This window comes from Balaenoptera ricei, chromosome 8 (assembly GCF_028023285.1).
Source record: "Balaenoptera ricei isolate mBalRic1 chromosome 8, mBalRic1.hap2, whole genome shotgun sequence".
Lineage (NCBI taxonomy): Eukaryota > Metazoa > Chordata > Mammalia > Artiodactyla > Balaenopteridae > Balaenoptera > Balaenoptera ricei.
The window spans coordinates 62,953,983-62,981,299 of record NC_082646.1 but is presented as its reverse complement, the minus strand read 5'-3'; the positions used below and the strand labels follow the sequence as shown (position 1 = coordinate 62,981,299).

The following is a 27,317-nucleotide window of genomic DNA, read 5'->3' as shown; positions in this document are numbered from 1 at the left end:
GGAATTTTCCAGACCAATTCAAGCCAAGGGGCTTCCAGGTGGGGGCCAGAAACCTCAACACTCACCTTAAAGGAAAGGTCCCCATTCTCTTCAGAAAGCTGGTTAATTTTGCGATCCATCTGGCTCTTCTCTGTCTTCAGGTCCTGGCACTGCCTCAGAGTTTCGTGGAGCCGTATGGTGAGGCTGCAAGGGAGGGGAGCAGTGAGGAAAGAGCATATCTCCCCTGCCCCGGGTGTGGGAAGGACGGTAGGGAGCACTGTACCTCTCATTCTTGCCACGGAGCTCCTCAAGCTCCCTGGGCTCCAGTGGACTGGCCGCCTGCTTCTCGTTCAGCAGAGCCAGGCGGTCGATGCGCTGCTGCATCATGGCTATCTGCGCATCTGCCCCAGAGGAGGGGAGAAAAGAGGAGAGTTAGCACAGGACTAAGGGCAGGAGGGGGAGGAAGGAGGCGGCGTCCAATCCCAGGGAAAGGAAGGAGGGTGGCAAGGACAGAACCAGCTTCCAGGAGGTCAGCCTGACAGGCCCAGGGCTGAGCTCTAAGCTCCCGGGCCAGCAGAGGGGACAACATGGAAGACAGAGGGGCCACGCCTCAGACAAGCCCAGCACTTCCCTGGATGATAATCCCAAATGCTGCCCGTTAACACACATCTGCCAGCGGCCAGCCACCTACCCTTCTCTGTGAGGAGCTTGCGGTTCTCAGCCAACTCCAGCTCCAGCTCGTCTCGATTATTTCTCTCATCTGCAAGCTGCTTCTTCAGCCGCCTCATCTGGAATTGTGGGGTCTGCAGAATGTCACCCATGGGGGAGGCTGGAGAACCTGAGAGGAAGCTGAGGAAGGAGATGGTCCAGATGCCATGGTCAGAAACCAACGTGAGGGCTAAAGCTACCGACCACAGGCAGGGCTGGGAGAGCCGGGCCCTATGGTTGTGAGCACCGGCTGCGGGGCCCAAACACCTGGGTTCCGTCTGCAGTGCTACCTCGTGCCTTATGACATGACCCTGAGAAAGCTTTTCTTCTCCTTCCTCCAAGCCTTAATTTCTCTATGCCCTCCCCCACCTCCACCGCTGCAAAAGGGGAGTGCATTCCCTTTGCCTCTACAGAGCTGCACTAGGAGAACGGACTTTAGCAGTCTCCAGGGAAGCAAGAAATTCCATAAACAGAGAACAGCCTTTGAGAGGCCTTCTGCCAAGGACAGATCCCAACCAATTCCCCCATTAGTACTGGGGCAGGGGAGGGCATCCCAGATCTACAAGATACTCCAAGCACTCTTGATGACGTAAGGGGCTGGTCAACAGCTTAGCCTCTAGGATGCAGGGATCTGAGGACTGGATGTTGAGGCCCCATCCCGGGAGAAGAGGCCCAGCACATACTTGTTCCCACTGGAAGAGGCGACTTTCTGTAGCTCTAGGAAGCGAACCTCCCTCTTGGCCTGGTGGCTGGGTGGGGAGAGCTCTTCAGAGATGGTGCTGGAACAGGGGGAAGGGACAGGAGCTAGAGGAGAAGGAGCAAACAAGCCACAGAGAGGTTAGTAAGAGGGTGGACAGATTTGCATCTTTATGCAATTTGAGAACTTGCCTTAGTGGGAGTGAATCCAGACACTTATAGGTAAGCTGCAGAGGGAGGCACTTGGGCAGAACTTGAAGCCTGGTGTCTGGGTTATCCAGAGGTCAGTGCCCTAAGCCAAATCAAGCAAGGGGCTTCCGTTTCCACAGATCACCAGCACTCAAAGAGCGCAGTGGAGTGATTGTGTCCCCCGTGCTCAGAGACTGGACCAAGTGCTCACGCTTTTCCCTCAAGCCAACCCTGAGCAGATCTCCTCTCAGCCCAATAACCTGTCGAGTCAGAGCCCCCAGCCTGCTTGCTAAAGCCCTCCATTCTGAAATCGTGCACTGCCAGCATGACTTCTTTCTCAAAATCTCCTCTTCCCTTGGTTCCCATGGTGACCTTCGCATGGCCCTCCTACTTCTAACACTGGGTCTCTGTCTCCCTCACCTGCTCCTCCCTCTCCCACCTGCCCTCCAAGCCCCAGAGCTCTGATGGGGCCCGTGTGCTCTGCCCACGGTGCCCAAGGCTTCAATGGCCATCCATACACAGACTTGCAAGCCCACAGCCTGGCCCGGAGCCCTCTCCTGCATTCTAGACTCACATCTGCAACATCTCCACCTGAAGGGCTCACGAGGAACCTGAACACAAGGAACATCAAATTCAGTGGCTGGATGAACGTGCCTAGACCCACACCTTACACCCTGTTGTCGTTAGATGGCTCTTCCAAACAGGCAGCACTCTCACTCTTTCTGATGTACTTCCAGCAAGACACTTGGGAGATTCGATACCTCCCTGTTCTAGCACTTATTCCTTATCATACATTCTGGTTTACGTATCTGCCTTCCCACCTAGAACACGGGCATTATGTAGGAAAAACAATTTTCTAAGACTGCGTACTCCCTGCTTATAAGCCTAGAGTAATGACTGTTTAAACTATAAAAAAACAAAAAAAAGAAGTGTGGCGGGGGGGCGGGTAATCAATGAGAACCCACAGCAGACATGATCACTTATAAATGTTCTGCTTAGCTGCTGCCAGGCGCAAGAAGGAGCTCTGTGGGAACTGGGATGATGGCAACATGGCCCAGAAATCAATTTACCCCCTTACACACGTTTGTGTTGGGGCAAATCCCCACTGCACTTCCTGACAACTCGGGATCCTAGCAGTCCCCAGCTCAGAAAAGAGAGGATCCTTGGGAGTGATCCCAACTTACCTTTCTGTAAGAAGTTCTCTAAGTCCTCATTCAGGTTCAGCCCATCCTCATGGTCCAGCACAAATTTGAGAATGACAGCTAACTCAGCCTGGACCACAGACAGAGAAAGAGCATCACTTAGGTGTTTGGGAGGCCCAAAGGGATGGAGGGCACCATCCTGGCCATGCCAGCCCTAGAAGCCTGCTGGAGCCCATTCTTCCTCTCAGACCTGAAGCCCCATGGTCCAGCCAAGAACACTCCAACAGAGACATGTTCACCCTACTTGTCCCCAGCCCCTCTTCTCCCTTAAAGATGCACCCAGGGTGAGACAGAGGTCCAAACTGACTTCGCTCCTGACCATGAGATGAGAATGGGCAAGCAAAGTAATGCAGTCAGAAAGCTTTTATACATAACCCTGCTGGCCTCTTCCAGGTGACCTCACTGTTGTTCTTTGTCTGAGTGAGAACACCTCCAGGGCTCATCCAAAGCTTAGCCACCAGCAGGTAAAATCTTGCCTTTTCTGTCTGAATTCCAAAGCTACAGAGTTGATCTGATTTTCCTGGCCATCTCTGTAGTTCCTTATTCCTTTAGAATTTGTTTCTACCAGGTCTATGATCAGCTTGGAGCAGAGAAAAGGTTAAAGAAAGGAAGGAGCCACCCATGCCTCCCACACCACTACAACCCCCAACCCCAGAGACGAGCCATGAGCTAAGTGAGTACGAAATGGGATGACTCAACATTTCTACCACCACATGAAAGGCCACAGCTCTCTGGACACTGCCCCACCAGTCACCTACATTACCCACTGTGGCATCCCAGCTGCTTCTGCTCTGGAAAATAAAGGACAGCTGCTCATACAGGAAGCAAGGACAACATCAGGACCCATATGGCAGGTAGTTCCTGGAAACCAGGTCAATTCCCTCTCTAATGAAGCAGACGCACCAACTCCTCTTCACTTAGGGACCATGCAGAGGAGGGGCGAGGACGTAACCGCTCTGAGCTAGACTGTCATGGCGGACAAAGACAGTCTCACTAATCCTTCCTACTAGAGGAAAGGAGGAAGAAATGGAGTGACAGTTTGTGTAAAACACACACACATACATACGGGAACACATATATGAAGAAAGAATAATTTCTATGTATTATCCAAACAGTTCAGGTATGGGTACAGTTAAATTTATGTACATGAAAAGGACTTGGAAGTATATCCTTTAGAAGTTAGCAGTTACTGCTGACAATGAGATTACTGGCAATTGTTATTTCCTTCTTTGTGCTTTTCAATATCTTCCAGACTTTCTACAATGAATGGCTATAACTACTATAACATAATTTTTAAAAAGAACAACATATGTTGTTTAAAGAAAAACAACTGGAATGAGGTGAAACACAGGCAAGACCTGCTGGGTGGGGTGGAGGCACAAGGGCTTACCTGAATCTTGTATTCAAATTGTTCCCAGTCCCTAGGACTTTTGGAGCTCATGGAGGAGTGGTATAAGAGCAGCATGGTCATCTAGAAGCCAAACAGGAAGCAATCACTGAGCAGGGCTCTCTTCTCGGTCCCAACCCCTGCCCCACTCTGGGGACTCTGAGCTATTGAGACCCTTCCAAAGCACCTAGAATTCAGCAGCCCCAGGCTGCTGCCCTTAACTGCATCAGGAATCACTTGATTTGAGGACTCAGTGCTCACTGTGCAAAAAGCCACGTGCCAGAATTCCTGCATAACTAAATTCCTGGACTCATGGAACCCTGGGTATGAAGCTTAAGGCATCCTCTATAGGCCAGCACCCAGAAACAGAAGAGGGAATGAAGTGGACTGAGCTAAAAAGAAAAGTGTGACGACAGCTGGGTGAGGCCGGATTCCCGCCAGGTGTCCATTGAGGCCACAGTAATGATCTAGTCAACCTCTCTGTCATAAAGGTGGGCTCCTAAAATCCTTGGCTGAATCAGCCTCTACCTCGCTAGGTAGCTGCCTGGACCTACTGCCAACCTCCACAAGGCCCAGAAATAAAGCCCCACCACTTCTGGGTTAAGAGAAGGCCCCTCTGCAGGCCCCTCTGGTGCCACCCTCCCCCACAGCAGTCTGGTATTCCACGGGTACCTTGGCAAGTTCCAGCTCTGATCCCTCCATCACCTTCTGCACTGACATCAGGCATTCTGGAGAAGAGGGATGTTTTCGGTTTTCTGTAATGACAACAATGTAGAAAACCAGGTGAATTTCCTGGGGACCATCCCTGAGATCATGAGAACACCTCACAGTCAGAGGAGCAGAATGGCTGGTGGGGCCAGGAGACGCAGGGCTCCTTATTCCTAGGTCCCCTCTCGCCCAATATACACGTTTCCACCTGACGTTAGTTCTATCCTGGATTGGTCCAAGGACTACAGGGATAGTTCAAGAAAAAAGCAGGCGGGAATTCACAGCAGTTCTGGGGCCTGACACTGCACTCACCTACCCACGCACCAACTCCCACTCAGCAGCACAGAGGAGGAGCCCAGAGATTCCAGGTCACTCAAGAGTCTCATTCCAAATGCAGGTGCAGAGGAAGCCTGCCTGCAGCTGAGTCAGACCAGGGCTGGGACACCTGGTTCTTATCCTGCCAGAGGGGCAGGGCTCAATTACTAACACCCTGCTTTACCTAAATCCATTATCACCTTTCTTATAATTCTCTTGAGGTCGGGATGGTAGATAGCTCCCGTGTCAAAGATGAGGACTCTGTCCGCAGCTATATGAGGGAGGGGAATTGACAAGTGCTGTGCTAGAAGCTTTGCATGTGTTATTTTTTTTAATATTCATTCACACATTCATTTATTTATTTGGCTGCACTGGGTCTTAGTTGCGGCATGCGGGATCTTCGTTGCGGCATGCAGGATCTAGTTCCCTGACCAGGGATCGAACCCAGGCCCCCTGCATTGGGAGCGCGCAGTCCTAACCACCGGACCACCAGGGAAGTCCCACATGTGTTCTTATTTACTCTATCCATCAACCTTAAGAGCAATTACTATGATCTTCATTTTAAAGACAGGGAACCCATGTCCAGAAAGGTCACACAAGCAGTAGAGAAGAAGGGCCAACATTTCAACCTTAACCTGCCTGTGCCCCTATACCTATCACCTAAGCAATTAATTCAATGTTATCAGGGGAAAATGTTTTTCTTGCAAGGGGAAGAGGGTAACATGGATCCTTCTGTCTCCTTGCAGTGGGAGGAATGGGAGCCCAAGGTGATGAGTCCCCAAAACCGACCCTCTGGCTCTACCTGGATCCCGAAATGGGCTCTAGGACTGCAGGGACACTCTTCCCCCACTGGTGCAGGCATCACCAGGCCCAGGGAAGCCGCCCCAGTTGTACTCATCTTGGTGGTACAGAGTGGGCAGCCTCGAGCCTTTGCTCCCCCAGATACCTGGGACCTGGTTCTTCCAGGTCCAGATACCCAAGTCCCAGGAGCTGAGGAAGCAGCTACTTCCCAGCTAGGTAAGAAAGGTGCTTACTCTGCAGAAAACTGCACACAAATTCCAGTCTCTCTGGCACCGGCTGCTGCAGGATTTGCTGCCCTTCGTCAGTGCCATGGCTAGAAAAAGAGCAAGTATTAGAACCAGAGTACTTAGCAATCCTTCCCTCCTTGCTACTGCATTACATACCACCTTCCCATCCCTTCAGGTTGGATCTGTGCTGGATCTGGGGGAGAACCAGACCAGACGCTGGAGGCAGGGGAGAAGATACCGAGACACCATTTAGCCAGAAGGAACTGTGTCGTGGGTGAGAAGTGGGGACTTGAGGCATGAGGTCCTCCTGGAAAAGACGGCATTTGTGAATATCAAAAAGCTCTGTGGGAAGGGGGTCGAGAGGCAATAGAGGCAGCACAGATGACTGGCAAGCTAGGACTGATAGCCTGCAACGGCTCAAGTGTAAAACGTCAGGATGCCTGCGAATGTGGCTAGAGTACGAGTCAGAGAGGACTATGGAAAGGGAAAAACAGATCTAAAAACTGAAAGAACAGGAGGGAACAAGGCTCTGAAGTGACAGGGCAAAGTTCAACACACACTGAAGGCTGAGGTGGCCTCCAAGAGGCCAGGCCAAGGGACAATCACTCTCGATCTGTGGCCTTTGCGATGCTTGTGTTTGTTTAAGTGGAAAGGCAAGCAAAGTGTGGAGAGCAATGAGGGCAGGGAGGCAGCAGGGGGAGCTCTCACACTGCCCTGGCCCCTTGCCCCGGCCCCTCAGGCTAAGTGAAGTTTCATTTTCGGAAGGGACTACCCTTACTTCAAGTTAGAAAGCTGACTTTTCTATCTAGGCTACGGCTGAAGATACTGACTGAAAAGCCTCCTGTTCTTCAGAACCCGAAGTTTCAATCAACTTTCTGGAGGGCAGGGCAGACTCTAGAATCCTCCAGTGCCAGACATCCTGACATCCTGCAAAGCACAAGAAGCATCCTAGGCAAGACCATGAGAGTAGCTCCCTCCAGCTCCCACGGGATTACAAAGGTTTCTTCCAAGTGAACCCCCCACAGGAAGCACTTTGGGTAGCTGGTCTGTGATTAGGGACACCTACAAAGTCTTTTAGAGATGCTAATCTCCTCACAGACTCCTGAAAGAGCCATCTTCCCTACCCACCCACAATCTGGACTGTTGTGACTCTCTTTGCTCTCAGCACAGAGTAGTAATTTACCTAAGTGTATTCCATTGGATAAAAATAAACAGGGTTCTTGGGCTAAATGTTTGCGAAATACTGGGTTAAACCAAACTGAACATTTTCTAAAGAAGGTATAACACTCATTATTTCCTAAACCTATCTGACCACAAACCTCTTCTTCTCCCCACTGAGCCCCTGGGATAAGTACAGGTGCATGGAACATGCTTTGGAAAACACTAGTCCTGGGGAAATCCAGCCCATCCTTTAAGACCTTCAAGTCTCATCTCTGGCAGGCAGCCAAGCAGAACCGCTGCTAGTCACGTTTCCCCTCTCCTTCTCAGGAATTCCTACAGTACTCACGGATACAGGTGCATCATTTATAACTGACCGCTCTGTGTGAGCTGAAAGCTAGGAATATAGCAGGTGCTGAGTACATATGGGCTGACTGACAGATGAGGAATGCTTTTTACTGGGAAGAGCAGAGGTCAACGTCAGTAAGACAAATGTCAGGGCTTTAAGTTTTCTGGAAAAATGCCTCCACTAAACTTTGCTATGCAAGCCTCATAGATATCAAAGAGATGGGACAGCCTTTTTGCTTCAGGCTATTCACGCACAGGAAAACAGAAAGGGAAACTTATCAGAGGGGTGGAGCCCAAAGAATTCTCCCAGAGAGAAGGCCAAGTGGCCAAGGAACAAACTTTTGTTCGATTCCCACAGCTTCTATCTGCCACCAACCCTGCCATCCTCCACTGCCTTCCCCTGACATCAGAACTAGGTGTCTGGTTTCAGTCAGCAACAGTAGGAGCATCACAAATGAATCAGCCAGAACACGTTCACCAAGAATGTCTGTTTTCCCAAAGGAAGTTGGTCTGAATCGTCCTGGATTTGAGATGGAAATCAGGGTTAACCTGGCATTTCAACAGCCCCTCCATCCAACACACACACACATTCTCTCTCTCTCTCTCCCCCCCGCACCCCTCCCCCAACACGTCTCTTCTAGTCTAAAGCTCAGGCAGCACCTTAGAAAACAACTTGGAAAATGGGCATCTTGAATTTTTGACCCTCCTTATGAAAATTTCCCACAGGGTCACAAACCTACAATGGCTAAACCAAGGACATACATCCTCACCCCTGGACACATCTACTGCTCTTGTCATCAGGCCAAGGAAATTTATCTCCTCAAAAGCAAAAGCTCCTTGATCCATTCTTAAGTCCAAAAAAAGCATGCTGCACCCTACTGTGTGTTACAACGAGGCATATCATACCTGGCTGCCTCTCCTTTAGTGATGTTAAATTGTAGGTTAGGTATTGCCAGCTTAACAGTTTTACTGGCCACTGATGTTAGTTGCCTAGATCTACTACTTTCATTAGGGTTTGCAAAATGATGATTTTCATTAGGAGTGGCAAAATGATGATTTATAGGTAGTGCACAACTCCATCTATGAAGTATCCTTGAAAAAAAATCTTATGCTAATTAAGTTTAGATCTAATTACCAGTTTATAGGCAACAAGGGGAAGAACAAGTTAAGTAGTACCATAAAGACGCAATTAACAAAAGTCAGAATTTAGGAAATTCTACAGGATCAAAAAAAAAAAAAGGAGTGGGGTATGGAGGTAGAAATAGGTAGGAAACAAGATTGGGAGGGCCCCTGATGAAAGCTCTGAATACCAAGCTGCAGATTTTAGATTTCAACCTCCTGGCAAGGAAGAGTCGCTGAGGCCCATCAGCTGTGGAGCATCACAATGAAAGCCCTGAGATCACATGCACAGGAATACCCTGGAATAAGGACAGTTTAGAGACCGAAGTCTCGAGGCCCTGGTATCGAGAATGAGGCAGAGAAAGGGATGTGAGAAATCTTCTAAAGGACACACTGAGAGGATGGTGACTGATTAGAAATCAGAGCCCAGGTGAAGGAGGAATTCCAGATGATGTTGAAATGGCCTGTCTGGGCAACCGGGAAAGAAAATGGGAATGTCCAGGAATTCCCTGGCAGTCCAGTGGTTAGGACTCGGCACTTTCACTGCCAGGGCCCGGATTCTATCCTTGGTCAGGGAACTAAGAACCCTTAAGCTGCGCAGTGCGGCAGGAAAAAAAAAAGAAAGAAAAGAAAAGAAAATGGTAGTGTCTGTACCAAAATAAGAATACAGTGACTTCTTTCACTAAGGTAGGTGGGCTGGTTAGAGCCACAGGGACTTCTAAGAAATCATATTGGACACCCCATTATCAATATAAATCTCAAGATTAAAAAAAAAACCACTCTAGCAAACCCATCTGTCATGGGGGCACTCAGCTCCACTAGACTTTGCTGATAGAGAATATCAACTACATTTTCATTCACTCATTTTCACCAACAAACATTAATTAAAACCTAATCACTGCACTGTCCTAAGCTAGGTATGGAGGACCCAAAGATGAATTAGACCCAGATCCTGCCTTTGACGAGCTCAGTTCTACCTTCTTTCCCTGTCAATGAGCTGCTGCCTATGAACCAGTTTCACAGAGATGCTGAATCCCTGACACCAGTTCCTACCTGCTGTGCGTGGAACACAACACCCTCAACACTTCAGATCTTGGTCTGAGGGACCCCCCGTCTATTGTGCTTCCCTTTAAACAGGGAGGGTCAGTCCTCTCCATTGTCCCCCCAGTTCCTTATATCATGGCTGGCCTCTACTTTTGCCCATAGCACAAAGAAGTAAGGAGTTTGTCAGTTTTGCCCTTCATAATTGCTAAAAGTTGAGGATACAGGAAAAAGGGTGAACCATATGAGCTTTAAAAAGATAAATGTAGGTTACAGCTTGACCCGTCTTTGCTGGGTTCCAGAAAGGTAAGATATGAGGAGGCCCCACTCCACTCATTTCCCAGATAACTGTGAAGTTCAAAGGAAATGTGCTAAAGACACGGATATAAAATGAAAAGGCCTAAACTAAAATCCTGGCTACATGACAACAAGCAGCTTATCTAATGCTAATCGACCTCACAAAGCAAGTTAATGAGGCAGGTGAAAACCCCGGGAATGCTATATAATGGATTAGAGAGGGGCATGTCTGTGCTGTGCTAACAAGTTAGAGATTTTTAGGCGCTGCTTACTTCCCTCAAGTTTAAAAGCTTCCCCTTTCTTCTTCCTGGGCCTACAGGTTGCAAAGAGGGCTTGTGAGATAAGGATGAGTCATGAAAAGAGGGCTGTAGAAGATTCCCATTGGGACAGAAGACGGAGCCCCAGAGCAGGCTCCCGGAACACTGTGAGAACACGGAGACTTGGAGGCTCTTCTGCGAAAGAGTGAGGAAGCCTTAGGATGGGACAAGAGTGAAACCTCTCTCATAAAGACACACAGTGACTGGAGAACGAGGTCAATGTGTTCTTGCCTCTGGGGCCCACACTGGCTTAGACATCCCAGTCCTGCGGTGCTTTCTGGTCACAGCTGTCAACAAGGAAAGGAAACAAATGCAGTCCCCACCCCAGCACGCAGCTTCACGTGAGAGGCTGGAGAGGGATGTGGCACAAACTCACATGCTGTCAATGATCCTGAGGAAGACGCTGCAGTCCTGGAGCTGCAGCACGGCCTCCACGGGGTCAGCCACGTGTAGACTGTTCACCTGCGAGGCAAAGGGAAGAGCCTGGTGAAGCCGTCATAAGTGCAAGAAGCCCCGGTGGGTGGGGGGGGGGGGCGGTCCACTCCCTTCCCCAGGTGTTAACAATTCTGTTTGTTCCAACTGTCTATAGTTGTAACTAAAGGAATGAGAGAACAGGTGATTCTAGGACTTTTAACTTCCAACTCATCCACTAACAGCCACCTGAATGCCGCCATCAGAGTCCTTCCTTTGGCTTCCACTAAATAAGAGCTTAAATTCTCCCAGAATGTTCCAGCACTTGGAGTGTACTTTAAATATAATTAGGCATAAAATGGTTCTACAAGAGTACTGATAGTCTCTAGAAGAAAATCGTACCACCACTGCCTCTGGAGAGAGGAACTTGATGGCTGGGAGTTGAGGTAGGAAAAAGGCTTTTTATACTATAGCCCTTTGTATCTCTTGAATGGTTACATTATAAACCTTTGTAGCTCAAATTTTTACATTACAGCCCTTTGTATATCTTGAATTTTATAGCTCTTGAAATTTGAATTTTGCGTCTACTCAAAATTAAATTATATACTACGTATATTTTATATACTCCCACACAGATATAAAATCTTGTGATTGATGCATTTTAAAATTCTTTCTAGACATGAAACTTCAGCTGAGGCAGGGAGAAATGATGAGGGAACAAGATAATGATAAGGAGGGAGGAAGGGAAAGAAAAGCTAGGAACCCCAAAGAAAAACTTGTCAATTCTGATCCAATGGCCTCTCCCTTTCCTTGCCTTCAGGCAGACATTCATCTAAATCAGTCTTTCCCACTAGAAAGTTCACCAGCAGTCACATGCAAATGAATCAGGTACACAGGTTATTCAACAAGCATATATGGTTGATTTCTACAGGAAAACCTCATGAATTCCGCAGGTACCAAGTTCAGAAGCCCGGGCTGAAGTTCACCTTTGTAGTACCTTATTAGGAAGGAAGGGTCTGCTAAGTCAATCAATCACATATGCAAGACTGAGGGAGAAAGGAGACTTACCCTGCTTTACAAGTTATTTTTAAAAACTTCAGCATAGTGGTTATGCACAAACGAGTAGATTCTATTTATAAATGTGCTCTTTATTTTTTTTAATTGAAGTATAGCTGATTTACAATATCCTGTTAGTTTCATAGTGATTCAGTATTTTTGCAGATTATCCTTCATTATAGGTTATTACAAGATAATGGGTATAATTCCCTGTGCTATACCATATACCCTTGTTGCTTATCTATTTATGTGTAGTAGTTTTGTATCTGTTAATCGCTTACCCCTAATGTGTCCCTCCCACTTAAATGTGCTCTTCAACAGGCACTGGGCTGGGGGTTCCCAGACAAGGATTTTTGAGTCCAGCTCCTCCACTAACTTGCCAGGAACCTTTGATATCAACTTTGTTTCTTTCTGTGACTGTTTTCTCACTTGTCAAACTTATCTACCTTAAAGGACCAGTGTGTGTTCAAATGGGATTGTGAATGCAAGAACACATTATGAAATAAAAGTACTAAATGCAAAGCACTATTATGGTTATGAAGTAAATCCAGCAACACTTCTACTTCTTAGCAGTTACATTAGCTGACTGCACTGGAGGATCATGAGGATTAAAAAAAAAAAAAATCAGTGATTCAGCTACAGAAATGATAGTACTTATTTCCATTTAATAATTTTATATTAGAAAAACTTCTAGATAAATCTAAATTAAAATAGGTTGAGGGACTTCCCTGGTGGCGCAGTGGTTAAGAATCCACCTGCCAATGCAGGGGACATGGGTTCGAGCCCTGGTCCGGGAAGATCCCACATGCCGCAGAGCAACTAAGCCTGGGAGCCACAACTACTGAGCCTGCACTCTAGACCTCGCAAGCCATAACTACTAAGCCCGTGCACCTAGAGCCCGTGCTCCGCAACAAGAGAAGCCACCGCAATGAGAAGCCCGCGCACCACAACGAAGAGTAGCCCCTGCTCGCTGCCAACCAGAGAAAGCCTGCGCGCAGCAACGAAGACCCAACACAGCCAAAAATAAATAAATTTACTAAAAATTTTTTTTAAAAATAGGTTGAAAGTAAAAAAAAATTTTAAGTGCAGAATATAAAATACGACCTCTCACTGGACTCTTAAAGATAATAATTTATACCACCTTTGGGGGGGGGGTTCTTAATCTAATTAGAAAAGGCCAGTGTGAATTTTCTAGGAAGACTGAATATTCCAGGCCAAGGTCCCTTTCTACCTGCTGAAAATGAAGAGACTGCACGACTTAAGCATCCAAAAACCATCTTCTTTTAATATCTGCAATCTAGGTAAAACATTCAAGGGCTGTGAATGCTCGTTCGCTAACAAGATTGAAAAAAATCGTACCAGTTAGCTGATTTAAAGTCACTTAAGGAATCTGGATTCATCTCATACCAATTAAGTAATAATCCAGCGATAGTTTCTTTCATGGATATAAAAATGTATTTTCTTCCTGTGCATTATTTTGCTCTCAAATGATAAATCATTTAAAAGTTGAAGAAGTGAAGAAGCTCCTTTATCTCTAGTCAGGGTATAAAACGTTGAGTGAGGACCAAGATCACTGAAGAACTGCCTGTAAGGCTTTCCGGGTCATTTAAGGTTGCTGAATCTTTTTTTTTTTTTAAATAAATTTATTTATTTGATTTTGGCTGTGTTGGGTCTTCGTTGCTGCACGCGGGCTTTCTCTAGTTGCGGAGAGCGGGGGCTACTCTTCGTTGCGGTGCGTGGACCATTCATTGCAGTGGCTTCTCTTGTTGCGGAGCATGGGCTCTAGGGCAAGAGCGCTCAATAGCTGTGGCTCGCGGGCTCTAGAGTGCAAGCTCAGGAGTCGTGGCGCACGGGCTTAGTTGCTCTGCGGCATGTGGGATCTTCCCGGACCAGGGCTCAAACCCATGTTCCCTGCATTGGCAGGCGGATTCTTAACCACTTCGCCACCAGGGAAGTCCCAAAGGTTGTTGAATCTTAAAGTTCCCTATATTCCCTGTAACAATATACTCATTATAATTGCTGGGTACAGAATAACTTCAAGCCATACTTTAAGTTAAATAAAATATAAATTTATTTTTACATTAGAAAATAAATTACTGAAAATTTGGAAAACAGAAAACTCCACTCACTAGTATTTTAATACATGCACTTGCAGCATTTTGATACATTTCTTTCTAGTCTTTTTTCCTAAGTCGTTTTTTTAAAAAATCAGTTGTGATTGTCATATGCGTGTGTTCTATGCCACTCTTCTCGCTACCAAGCATTATTCCATGTTGCTACAGTGTCATAAAATCCACTTTAGCTGACTAACTTTTGTTTAAACTGAAAAATTATATCTAACTATATTTTAATATATTAATGCATGTTCATTGTGATTTTTGAGAAAAGTATACAAGTATCTGCTGTTAAATAAAACTAGTCTTGTGTCTGTTTTTCTCTGTAAAGGTAGCAGTCACTATAAAAACAAGCCTAGGACCAAAATAAATAAACTGATAAACTTAAAACAACGTGACTAAAGGATCCCCTAATATTCAGTTAATCTACTGAACTAGACACAGAGACACAATCCAACCAGCCTTCTCCTGGGGAAGAGGAGGAAGAGATAATGTTTCTAATACAGACATAAAACACTGAAATGTAAATATAAAATATAAATATAAAACAACCATTTTAAACTGTACAACTAAAGTTTGCATCTATTTCAGAAACTGAAGACTAAGGATGCACATTTTGTACGCTAAATACATACTTCCTGACTACAGATTTGACAGTGATTAAAGACCCTGTTTTATTAAACCCCCACCCTCCTTGGAAATTAAAAATTCATTTCCTTTAAAGGTTCTATAATTCTTTCTTGAAGTTGGCTCTTTAATTGGCCCTGATTGGTCAATAGTCAGGGTGACTACTAAAATACCCTTTACCAAATAGCATACCCAGGCAATATTTTATTTATGTATTTATTTATTTATTTTTTGGCTGCTCTGTGCAGCATGCGGAATCTTAGTTCCCCAACCAGGGATCAAACCCGTGCTGCCGGCAGTGGAAGTGCAGAGTCTTAACCACTGCACTGCCTGGGAAGTCCCCCAGGCAATATTTTAATATTTAAGTGCTTTTTACAGACATTATCTTATTATCCTCACAATAATGATTATTATTTTATTTTTAGAATATATTAAAAAAATTTTTTTTCTTTCCATTTTAAAAATGAGGTGCTGAGAGACTAAGTAGCTTGTCTTGGGTCACACAGGCTAGAGCAATGATTCTAAGCTGGGCTGTCTGACTCTAAGGCCCATGCGTGTCATCGTTACACTCCGTGGCCTCTTCTGTTTCTCTGTAGTTCCCATTATTTTTTCATTTGCCATTGTCTTGGGCAGAAGTATATGAAAAGACCTAGCAGAAGAATTTTGGTGAAGTAATCAAGAAGGCACCAAGAGGACAATGGAAGCTCACAGAAACATGGTAAAGAGAGCCAGGAGAACCTTGCCCTGAGATTAAAGGCCTTTCGAGACCAAAGTCCCTACACGCCACTGAAATTCAGTGTCAACGCTTTTTCAGAAACATGCACAAGGAAATGCACAAAAAATGGGTTTCCATGCTGCTCTGCAGCCACCCTTCCCATGACCAAAAAGGAATAATATACCTCAGAGAAGCCTTTTCTAAGCTACACAAGTTGTGGATCACATGTCAGCAGCAACATCACTGAAAATAATAAAAGTTAAAAACTAAGGGGAAAGGCAAAGGAAAACTGTATTTCCTTTGTCTGGAGAGGAGAAGACTCTACATAGCCCTGACTCCTAGAAAACTCCTTTCTCACCTCTCCCAAGCCTCCTGGAAAAGTTTGGCATACAAAGGAGAGGAAGACCACTCACCCAAGAGAGGAGTGCAGCTGCCCGGGTGGCATGGAGCGTCATCTTGCTGAAACCAGACGGTCACCCCGATGCACCTGGAACCCAACAGAAGAGGCAGTACAGTTAATTATATCAGATATCCACGATGAAGGAAGAGGGGGGAAATGGTTTCACTTACCGGCTCTGAACACTTAAATAAGTCACTCTTCACTTGGCACTTAATCTACCAAGGAACCATGGGAGTTTTTAGAAAGCTCAGAGTACACATCAAAATTACTATAAAACTTACTGTGTCACAGCTGACAATAAAGAACCCTGCATTTAATTCAATGTCCACAAGCTCTACACACAATCTCTCTGTCCCTTAGAAAATACAACATTCAAAGCTGGACTTCAACCCTACTCTTTGGGATGTGGTGCCCTTAAAACATGGAACAAACATGGTTTTTCAGACACACCTAGGTGTGAATGTTGATTCCATGTGACCATGGTCTTGTGACCTTGTACAAGTAGCATAACTTCTTTTATTCTCAGTTTCCTCATCTGCAAAATGGGACCTGCAAAAACCTCTCTGGGTTACTGTGATGCTTCAAGATAAAGCAAACAGCACAGTACCTGGCACACAGTAGGTATTCAATAAATGATCACTGTTCTTAAGCAAAAAGGTTGATTTCTGGCTCTTTCTGCAGGTCCCCAAAGTCTACCTAATAAACAATAACCAAGTCCTTGGGGGAAACCACTTCAAATTCTGGATTTTTATATCTCCCACAAAAATGTCAAAGACGTATTTCAAATGGAGACTGGATGAAGCCAAATCCAATTCTGGCGAGATCCCATGGGACATTTAATGAAAGATTAGGTACTGGTCCTGGTATTCTTACGCCAATTTCCCTTCCCAGTGGGAATCAGCCATCTGCCTGCTAACCTGCTCAAGAGACCACGGACATGGTGACTAAATATTCCCCAACACCTCTTAGCAGGCCCCCATAATTCCCACAAATCTTCCTGGGAGTAATCAGCCCCACCACCTGCCTCCTACTGCCACAGGTGTGCTAAGTTTGTCACTACTCCAGTAGAAGAAGGAACAAGAGTGGTAAGAGCTGCATCACCTATAACTCTCCCCACATATCAGCATCTCCAAGATGTGAGTTCTGTGGAACCAACATTTGCTAAGTACTTTCTGAATACAAAGTGCTGGGGATAAGAAAGACACCATTCTTGTCCATAAAGTGCTCACTGTCTAATAGGGGAAAGAGATAAATAAATCTAATAATCCACTACCCATCATCTCTTGAGGCCTTCATATGCAAGTGTACTCTGCTTTATCAACCAACCAAAAAGGTTATTTTCTTAGTCCTTACATATGTTCATCCTGTGCTGGAAGCTTCGTGGGAAATGGGAGACAATGACATGGTCCCTGCTTTGAGGGGCTTACAGCATGGTGAGGAGTAAAGTTAAACATACAAGAAGTGGACTTCCCAGGGCTTCCCTGGTGGTGCAGTGCTTAAGAATCCACCTGCCAATGCAGGAGGCACGGGTTCAAGCCCTGGTCCGGGAAGATCCCACATGCCGCAGAACAACTAAGACCATGCGCCACAACTACTGAGCCTGCGCTCTAGAGCCCATGAGCCACAACTACTGAGCCCATGTGCCACAACTACTGAAGCCTGCATGCCTAGAGCCCATGCTCCCAACAAGAGAAGCCACCACAATGAGAAGCCTGCACACCACAACGAAGAGTAGCCCCCGCTCGCCACAACAAGAGAAAAGCCTGCGTACCGCAACGAAGACCCAACGCAGCCAAATATAAAATAAAATAAATTTATTTAAAAAAAAAAAGAAGCGACTTCCCTGGTGGCGCAGTGGTTAAGAATCCGCCTGCCAATGCAGGGGACACAGGTTCGAGCCCTGGTCTAGGAAGATCCCACATGCCACTGAGCAACTAAGCCCGTGCACCACAACTACTGAGCCTGCACTCTACAGCCTGCGAGCAACAACTACTGAAGCCTGCGCATGTGCCTAGAGCCCGTGCTCCACAACAAGGGAAGCCACTGCAATGAGAAGCCCACACACCGCAAGGAAGAGTAGCCCCTGCTCACCGCAGCTAGAGAAAGCCCGTGGGGCAGCAACGAAGACCCAACGCAGTCAAAAATAAAATAATTTTAAAAAACATACGAGAAGCATGAAATAATAGAAGAAAATAATTAAATGCTTAATATAACTAAATGCTAATTATAATTAATTGCTTCCTGACCCTGCAAAACCCAACGTGATTCCACCTGTCATACAAACATCACAGTCTTGGAAATGAGCCAATTCACCTAGGTTTTGGCAAAAGCAAGTGAAGTGATTAAGGGAGCTCTCAGGACGGCAGAGAAGCTAAGGGGCCTATGTTTTCCTCAGTTTTGGATGATTTTCATCCAGCATGGCCTATCTGTGGGCACTGACTGCCTTGCTCCCTAGGTAGGATGAAGGCAGATAAGTCTCAACTACTGCACTGCAAAAAGGCTTTTCTGGTGGTTGGCCAACCTAAAGTTAGAAGGACCATGCTTGGCCCTTGGAGTGAGGGCAGAAATGTCCAGATGCTCTACTGGGGCTTCTTTAGGGGCGGGGGGGGGGGGGGGGGTGGGGAGAAAAAAGGTCTGAGCAACTCAGGAACAAGGGAAATGAGGCCCAGATCACCTCCCTGTCATCCCCACTGCTGCCTCTAGACTCGCTATCCTTTCGGTGAGGCCCAAAACTTCAGTCAAATTTTATTTGCAACCGGAGGTAGATCTTGCCCCCTCTGAGAGATTCCACAGCTGTGTTGCTAAAAATGACCTGACCAACCTCTTCCCTTTATCTCAGAGGCAAAACATACAACCCTTATGTCCTCCCAGGGGAGCCTGTCTAAAACTGGTGTCAAGGCCAAATGCCTTCTTCTGTGCTCCACAGGCACAGGAACAAGCAGAATCCAATACTCAACATGAGGCAAGACCTTATCAGCTCAAATCCCATAGAGGGGCACTTTCTCAGAGACAGGACACTTTTAGGGCTTTTAGGGCAGCCCAGCCCTTCACTCTTCTCCAGGTAATGAATGACTGAAGCCAGTGGCACAGCTAGTCCTCGGCACTGGGACTACAACTTTAAGCAGGCCTTGGCTTGGAACCTAGGGCGCCCAGCCAGAGCACCATCCTCCACACCCTCCCCCTGAAATCTGAGGCAGGCCCCACCCAGAAGACTGGGTGATGGTGACTGAAAAACAGATCCCCGCAACTGTAGCCTGGAACCATTTCACACAAGGGTCTACTAAGATTCACCCCCAACTGAAACAGGCAACTCCTCATCCCCACCACCCCTGATCAACAAACAAAATCTCAAAATGCAGGCCCTCTGTGGACACGTTCAGAGTTCCTACCTACCTCTTTCTTTGAAAAGAAGTGCCCCCATAAGAGAAGGCACCCTCTCTTTTCTCTGGGCTCAAGAAGGAACCAAGACACAGAAGCAGCTGCCTTATAAACTAAAGGCCTTGCATCCTCTTTACATTTTCAAATCTGACATAATATAACTCCCTCACATCAGGATCAATTCCCACATTTACAGTAATCCCTCTATGTTTCCAGAGAAGATACATCAGGACAAGGAACTTGATACTCAAGAGATACGCTGGCACCTGGCCTGTACCCTCTCTGGGTCTTAAAGAGTTAAAACCTAGTCCTGGTTTCGTACCAGGGCTGAAGCTAATGCAAACCACCTGCTCAGATGCAAGAACCAGGACTGGAGGGTCAGGTTGCTGAGCTCTGGGGTCTGTTCTGGAAAAGCTTCAGTTTTAAGGGTTGACCAAGTGATAGGCCAAAGGCCAGAGGTCTGAGTTGTGGCAGCACTGCTCTCCTTACTCCCCGCCCCTCAACTTGGGTGCCAGCTCCTTTTGAGACCACCTCTTAGCCACTTACTGACCTCCTAAACACCAGCCCTACCCCAAGATAACACCAAAGTAATCTTTGGTCTCAGAGAGCTGTAGAACTATACTGATCACTCAGCCCACGGGCCCTTACCTCCCTCATTCTTTCAGGTGCTAGCTCCCATTCCCAGAATTTCAGGACCCAAAGCCCACACAAACTCTCGCCTCAAAGGTTCCTGCCCTAAGACCCACCCCCTCTCTACGGTGGGTTCCAAAGGCTCACAGGCTCACAACTCATAAGGGAAATGGCTTTCCCAATTCTGTGCCCACGTTCAATAGCAAGATTTACCACTGCTTACCCAAACAGCCTGCCTGCCTGTAGCCATAAGCATTCCAAGCTCTGTATACCTTTCTAAAAGGGATACCACCACCATCTGAGAGACCGCCCCATCCAAAGAGTGAACACCCTAACCTTGAGGGCGTTCTCCTCTGACAGGTGAGGAGGCACAGTCAAGCAAGCACTCAGACCTCATCTGGTAGGTTACCCCAGAGCAGCCCAACAAAGGGCAAGCCATGTCATCACTGGCTAACTTGTCATAAGTAACAGGACAGGAAATATCTTGCTGGTACATCCCCTGGCTCCGAGGAGGTAGGGCCCAAGGACCAGCAGCTCCAAGAGAAGCCAAGGAAGGAAAAACACAATCCTTTTCAACCCCTGGGGACCTGGGGAGTTCTGAGCAGGATGTCTTGTGCAAGTCCAAAGAGGTTTTCTGCACCCCTGAGGTCAGGGCAAACCAGCTTGCTGGATGTATTCCCTGAGCCCTCTCAGGGGCTCACTGTGGACTCAGGCCTCCCCCTCTTCCCACAGACCATCCCCTCTGTGTAGCCTAGAATTTGGCCCAGAGTCCTGGTGAGGAACACGAGAAGAATTGCAAGGGAAAGCAAGGTTTCCCTGGTTTCTTCCAAGTGGCTTACTGTTATCGCCCTTCCCCCCATGCTCTGGAGGGTCCAGATCAGAAGGCCGTGGGCACAAGGGCTGCAATCATGAACCAGATCTGGGGCCTAGAGCCACAGACTACACACGCACACCCAAGTTCACTCCAGCAGTTCATCAGCACCTGCCCCACTGCTATATTCACACCCCCCCGCCCCCGTCCCTACCGGCTGACGAAATGAACCTTTTCCACTCCCCACCACTGCGTACACACCCAGGCCTCTCTCGGGAATGGAGACGCTCCCCCGAGCTGTCTACAGCTCAACGTGCAGGCGCACACGCTTTCCCCCCTCCGAACAAAAACAAGCTGACATCTACGCGAGGGTTGAAGAAAGCAACCCTTTGCTCTGAAAAGGCGCCAACTCCCGGATGTTGGCAAGCTCTGCTCCCAGCGCCTGTTTCAGACTGTTTACTTGCTCTCCCTCTCCTCTCCCTCCCCTTCAAGGATGGCGCAGGAAAGGGAGGTGAAGAGGGGAGTCCACCGCACCCCCTCCTCCATGTTTGAACAAAAACCCAGAGAAACAGTGAGGGAGAGAAAGTCTCAGCGTGGGGGTGGGGGTGGGGGTGGGGTGGGGGTGGGGGTGGGGGGGTGGCCTTACCAGACTCCCAAAGCCACACGTATCTACAGGTTCTAATCCGCCATTAGCACTTAAATCTTGAAAGGAGAGGAGGAAGGGGGGGGTCTAGTGGAAAGTAACCCCACACACAAAAGAAAAGTTGTTGGTTTTCTTCTCAGCCTGGCAGGAGCGATCTTCCTGGCTGACAGCCAGAAGTGCGTCACAACCAGGAGTCTGCTTTCTTTAAAGGCGCAGTAAGCTTCCGCGATCCGGGAGCGCAGGCGAAGCAGGGAACTCTCAGCGAGGGGGGGAGGGGCGGCAGTCGGGGGCAAGGAGGAGGGGGCCCTGGAGCACTGGAGAGGTGGGGCTGCTAAGGCTTCGCCCGCAAACAAGAGACTAGGGCTCATGGGGGGTGGGGTGGGGTGCGGGTGGGGGAGGAGCCGGCAGACAAAAGTACTGAACTGAAACAGTGGCGAGAGCCAAAGCAAATTGTGGCGTAAACACACAAAACACACCTCACAGCGGCCTGCCTGACAAACCTGGTATCCCCCGGACACTCCCCCTTTGCGCTCTTAAGACAGCAGTGACAGCCTGTCCATCTCTGGCCAGCAGCGGAAGGGTAGGCCACGGGCTGCCCTGATGATTAGATCAGCCCTGCCTGGTGGCGAGCAGGGCAGGGAGGAAGACCCGGGAACAGAGGCTTTGGAGAGCAAGACGCAAGCCCTTTTAAACGGGGGCAGCTTCCTGCCGGCTCCAGGGAGCGCTGCGTCTCTAAGCACACAGGCCCCTCGCACACAAAGCAACGGCCTCCTTACGCGGGCGCCGCCTGCCCTGGGACATGGCCGCCCCCGAGCCCGTTCCCCGAGGGAATTTCTCCAGCCCGTACCTTCTGCGTGGCTTGGCCAGGCTGCTGCGCTGCGCCCGCTCCTCCCCCTCGGCCACCCAAACAAGGAGCCCGGACAGACTGCGGCCCTGGAGCGCAGGCCTGCGCTGTCGTGACTGCGTGCTATTGTCGACTGCGGAATGGCCGCCAAAATCCCAGCTGTGCTGCCAGAACCTAATCCCCTGTTCCGCTGAGCATTTGTGGGGAGGGGCTGAGGGGCCAAGGCACGGGACCTAGTACGGCAGGCGCTGGCTGAAGCCCCTTAACACACACAGGCACTGGGAACCAGCGCCGGCATGGCCGAAAAGAAAAGATGTCTGACTCTTAGAAAACAAAACCACCGCGTTTACACCCATTAAACAGTGACCCCGACCAAGACCGCGAGAGAAGCCCACCAGTCATCAGGAAGCCTCTCATCTTCCACTTACACCACAAACATTTATTAAGCACCTACTGTACAAAAGGTACTGCTGGAGGACATTTTAGAGAGCATACAAAGGTGAATTAAACCCAGCATCTATGCTAAGGTGGATTATAATTCTAAGAAATGTGACTTGAAATTGTATTTCAAGACAGCATGTGCTAACTCTCACAAAAAGATACAAAAATTCTAACCAGTTGAGAATAGGGAAGGACTAAAAACTAAGTGATATTTTAATCTGGATCTTAAAACACATAGGTAGAACTTGCCCAGATGGAAATGGAGAGAGAAGTAAGGAAGAAGGGAAAGCAGAAAGAAGGTGTGAAAGTAGTGGAGGAACAGACTTGAAGGGGGAATTGGGGTAAGAGTTGGAGAATCTTAAACTTCAAGAAATCGAATTAAAATCTGGACGTTTATTTTGTTGTTTGTTTTTAGCATAGAGATGTGGTGTGATGAGAAGTGTGCTATGAGAAATTATTCTGGTATATAAATGAATGAGACTAGCAGCAGGGAGGTGGGTCACAAGGCTGCCACAACAGGCAGGAGACAGGTGATGAGGACATGGGGGGGTAAGGTAAGAGAAAGTGCAAAGAAGGGGAATGAGAGACACGGTGGAGACAGGATGAAGAGAAGGGAATGACTGGAAGCAGAGGAAGGAATTATAAAAAAGAAAGTGTGAGGGATGGCAGGGAGGACGGAGAGGCCATATATAGAATTAAAATAAGTGTAAAAATGCTAGGGATCATGTTAGAACAAGAGAGAAAACAAGGTGCAATAAATAGCAGCTAATGCTTACTGAGTACATACTATGTGCCAAGCACTGTTCTGCTGGCCTAATGTGTGTTAACTCATAAATCTGAAAAATTCCCTTCGTAAAGTAGATACTATTATCACTCATCTTTACAGTGAAGAAACTGAGCCACAGAGATCAAATAATTTGCCCAAGGTCACACAGCTCATGAATGGCAGGACTCTGATACCACTTGCTGCTCTGTCACCCTGGCAAGTAACCTCTGAGTCTCAGTATTCCTATTTGTAAAACAAGGATAAAGATACTTATAATATTGTGATGAGGATTAAATAACATCTATAAGATGCCCAACACACTGGCTAGCATATAAGGCACAGGGTGGTACTTAACAAAGGTTAATTCCTACTTAGGCATTTTGGCCCCTTGTCACCAAGGTGTCCAAGCAGAAGTTGGCTCACCATTTGTCAGGGAAGCTAGTGGGGTGCTCCTCCCTGAAAGAGATTAGATCCTCAGGATGCTTGTTTTCTTCCATCAGTTTGCCTCTATGGATTTTACTTTAAGGGCAGCTTAAACGTCAGCACCTCAAATATTAACGGATAACGGTGGTTATCTTGGGGAGGAGTTAGATTGTAGGGGACTTTCTACAATATATGTTTCTTTTTATGTTTGAATTTAATTTTAATAACCATGTATTACATTGGTGATCAGAAAAATGTGTCTATATTCTGCATTTGTCACTTGTACTGATTTAACTGTATATGCAGGGAAGTCTTGTTTTCACATCTAGAATGTAAATTCCTCAAGGGCATAACCAGTTCCATCTCTCTATGATCCCCCATAGTACCTAGCACACTAGGGCTCCTTGAATCTGTTCCATTGAACTACATCTGGATGGAAGGTTTCCAAACTCAGCCTTCTGGCCACCAGAGAACGACCGTGGTGAGTGGTGGAGATACTGTGGAGGGGGTCAGACCAAGGTCCATTGCTGCAGAGACCTCCCATGCCCCTGCTTCTTCTCCCAGGCAGGCCCTGTATCCTATTCCTATGGTATCACTTGCAGTCTGTGGTTAGCAATCGCTACTGGTATTCAAAGGTGCACCAGGAAAGTAAAGGCAAAGCAAAAAACAAAGCTTTTATAGAAAAGCAAAGTGGCAAACATAATTTAATGACAGGCACGGTCAACACTCCAAAAAAGGTATGCGGTGAAAATAGGAGGCAGGCCTGCTAAAATCACCCTGGCCACATCTGGCACTGTGTCAGCCCTGCTGCTCCCTAGCACATGAAAGAATTGATACTGTGTCTCAAAAGAATACAAGAGATTCTCCCCCCACCCTCCCTTGGCTCTAAACTCAAGGCAACAGCTTCCAGCTGTGCAGCCTCAGAGGCTCTGAACTCTCCTCTGGAACCTGTCCACCAGAGTTGCCAAGCTTCTGGGCCTGCTCCTCAGGACAGCCCAAGGAGCCGGCGGGGGGCAGTTTCCCCAGCCTCTCCCTCCCCCACCACAGAGCCACCCCTCCCCTCCCCTCCCCTCCCATGGCAGCCAGCCTTCGGAACTTCCCCACCCCTCCTCCCAGCCTAGCCAGGCAATAGGCAGGCCACATGGCTCCTGCTGGATTCCACAGCCCCTGCTCACTGTCCAAAAGACTAAAAGGGATAAGAGTGGTAAAACCATTTTTAAAAGAAAGAGAGAGTGAAAGAAAAAGGAAGAAGGGAAAGAAAATGACACATAACACAAAATTTGGAATAGGCTTCAGATAGAGGTTGGAGGGGGTTGGTGATGGGTGCAGAATGCACAGGGTGTTTCAAAGGGCCTGGTAATATTACATCTCCTGAGCTGGGTGGTATATGGTGTATGAGTGTTTTATTATTCTTACTTAAAATGTAAATGTTATAATTTTTTTAAGTGTATTACAATTTTTATAAGTTTAAACAGAAGATGGGAAGGGAGAGATTCCCCTGAGACAGCTCTGGAATGGGTGGTTCTTAATACAAATAATTTGCCTGGCATTCAAGGCCCTCTATGACCTGACCCCGGTCTTACCTTCCAGAGTCATTTACTGCCCTTACCCAAACCCTCCACCCTGTCTGACTGGTCTTCTCACTATCTTCTGAAGTCCCTCTGAACCTCCTACCTCAGCCTACCAGCCTGGAAGGGAAGCTTTCACCGTAGGAAGCTGTAGGCTAAGGGCCAATGAGAGCCTCTCTCTCAGTCCCTACAGGCCCTCCCACGAGGAAAGCTGACAGGAAAAAATTCTTAGGGATCCATTACCCTATGCAATGCCTTCTAGTCCCTCTTCTGCCACTTGAGGTCCTAGCATAATAAATACATAAAGACTATCATTATTGTTGCTGTTACTGTTGTAATTAATAGCTAACATTTAATGAGCACTTGGTATGTGCCAGACACTATACTAAACGCTTCCGAGCTTTATTTCGTTCAATCCTCATAATAACCCAGTGACATAATAACCCAAAATACTATGATTATCACTATTTTACCGAAAAGGAAACTGGGAGTTAGAAAGATTACATAACTTGCCTAAGGTCACAAAGAGTAAGTGTTAGAGGCAAAATTTGAGCCCACCTTGAGCCCAGGTCCCATCCTCTTACACGTACATGGTCATTTCATCTAATTCTCAGGACAATCTATAAGGTGGGTTTTATTTCTAAAGATGAGGAAATCTGAGGCTCAGGAATTAAGTGACTTAGTCACATAAGTAGTGAGTTATCTATCTGGTCTCTGCACTATTGTCTATTGCTCTTGAATAAGCAATCATTGAATAAGTAAAAAAAAGGTAGCACATTCTCAGTGGCTCAAAGAAGCCTTGTACCTCTACCTCCTAATAAAAATCAACTGTTTAATCAAAAACATTCAACAGTTCCAATTTCAAAAGTAACCACTAGGGGCTTCCCTGGTGGCGCAGTGGTTGAGGGTCCGCCTGCCAATGCAGGGGACACGGGTTCGAGCCCTGGCCTGGGAAGATCCCACATGCCACGGAGCAACTAGGCCCGTGAGCCACAACTACTGAGCGTGCGCATCTGGAGCCTGTGCTCCGCAACAAGAGAGGCTGCAATAGTGAGAGGCCCGCGCACCGCGATGAAGAGTGGCCCCTGCTCGCCGCAACTAGAGAAAGCCCTAGCACAGAAACGAAGACCCAACACAGCCAAAAATAAATAAATAAATAAAATAATTAAAAAAAAAAAAAAAAAAGTAACCACTAAAGGTTTTTTTCTGAAGATGCAATAGCTTTACAAACATTAAAGGACAAAAACTCCTCTGAAGCAGCAAGCACAGAAGGAGAGTCTTCTACTAGAAGAGATGTTGACATATCTCAAGGGTGAGAAGCCATGGAGAAAGAAGGCTGCAGGAAATGCCATTGGCTGGAAGGAAGGACTAATATTTCACAACCCTGACCTGGAGCTTATGTACCAGGCCTCATTCTCCCTCTCCAGAGGGTAATGGCAAAGTAACGAGGCAGTGTTGGTAAGCTTGATCTTTCTGGGGAGAAAAGCAGAGCGTAAATCAAAACACAGAGACGATTCATTACGACATCCAAGAGGCTCTACTCAGTTCTCCCTCAAGAACGTCTTTCTACAAAACGCCTAAGAACCTGTTCACCCCTTTTCATCGTCACAGAGGAGCAAATCGCTCTGTCCCTAAAAGCAACATATCTAGCACAGTGTTTGCTCACAAACACAGAACTGATGATAAGAAAGGTAAAAGAAACTAAAGGAACAGTTTTTTTTTTTGTTTGTTTTGTTTTTTTGTTTTTTTTAAATTTATTTATTTATTTATTTTTGGGTGTGTTGGGTCTCCGTTTCTGTGCTAGGGCTTTCTCCAGTTGCGGCGAGCAGGGACCACTCTTCATCGCGGTGCGCGGGCCTCTTACTCTCGCGGCCTCTCTTGTTGTGGAGCACAGGCTCCAGACGCGCAGGCTCAGTAGTTGTGGCTCACGGGCCCAGTTGCTCCACGGCATGTGGGATCTTCCCAGACCAGGGCTCGAACCCGTGTCCCCTGCATTGG

The 27,317-nt window shown here is 47.2% G+C and overlaps 1 protein-coding gene across 6 annotated transcripts in view; it reads right to left on the bottom strand.

Moving 5' to 3' along the window:
* Positions 1–27,317, bottom strand: part of NUMA1 (nuclear mitotic apparatus protein 1) — a 76,615-nt gene that overhangs the window by 14,810 nt on the left and 34,488 nt on the right. For 2 of the 6 annotated variants that reach the window (XM_059930894.1, XM_059930898.1), the window contains exons 1-11: positions 21,281–21,455; positions 15,829–15,902; positions 10,869–10,954; positions 6,219–6,298; positions 4,834–4,916; positions 4,165–4,245; positions 2,757–2,844; positions 1,371–1,491; positions 671–828; positions 263–380; positions 66–183 (exon numbers count right to left, since the gene is read on the bottom strand). In XM_059930894.1, coding sequence (XP_059786877.1) covers positions 66–183; positions 263–380; positions 671–828; positions 1,371–1,491; positions 2,757–2,844; positions 4,165–4,245; positions 4,834–4,916; positions 6,219–6,298; positions 10,869–10,954; positions 15,829–15,870 — 975 coding nt within the window. In that variant the 5' untranslated portion in view covers positions 15,871–15,902; positions 21,281–21,455. Of the gene's footprint in view, positions 1–65; positions 184–262; positions 381–670; positions 829–1,370; positions 1,492–2,756; positions 2,845–4,164; positions 4,246–4,833; positions 4,917–6,218; positions 6,299–10,868; positions 10,955–15,828; positions 15,903–21,280; positions 21,457–21,777; positions 22,022–22,124; positions 22,242–27,317 lie in introns of those variants that run through there. The other 4 variants (XM_059930897.1, XM_059930896.1, XM_059930900.1 and 1 more) reach the window with 4 other exon arrangements.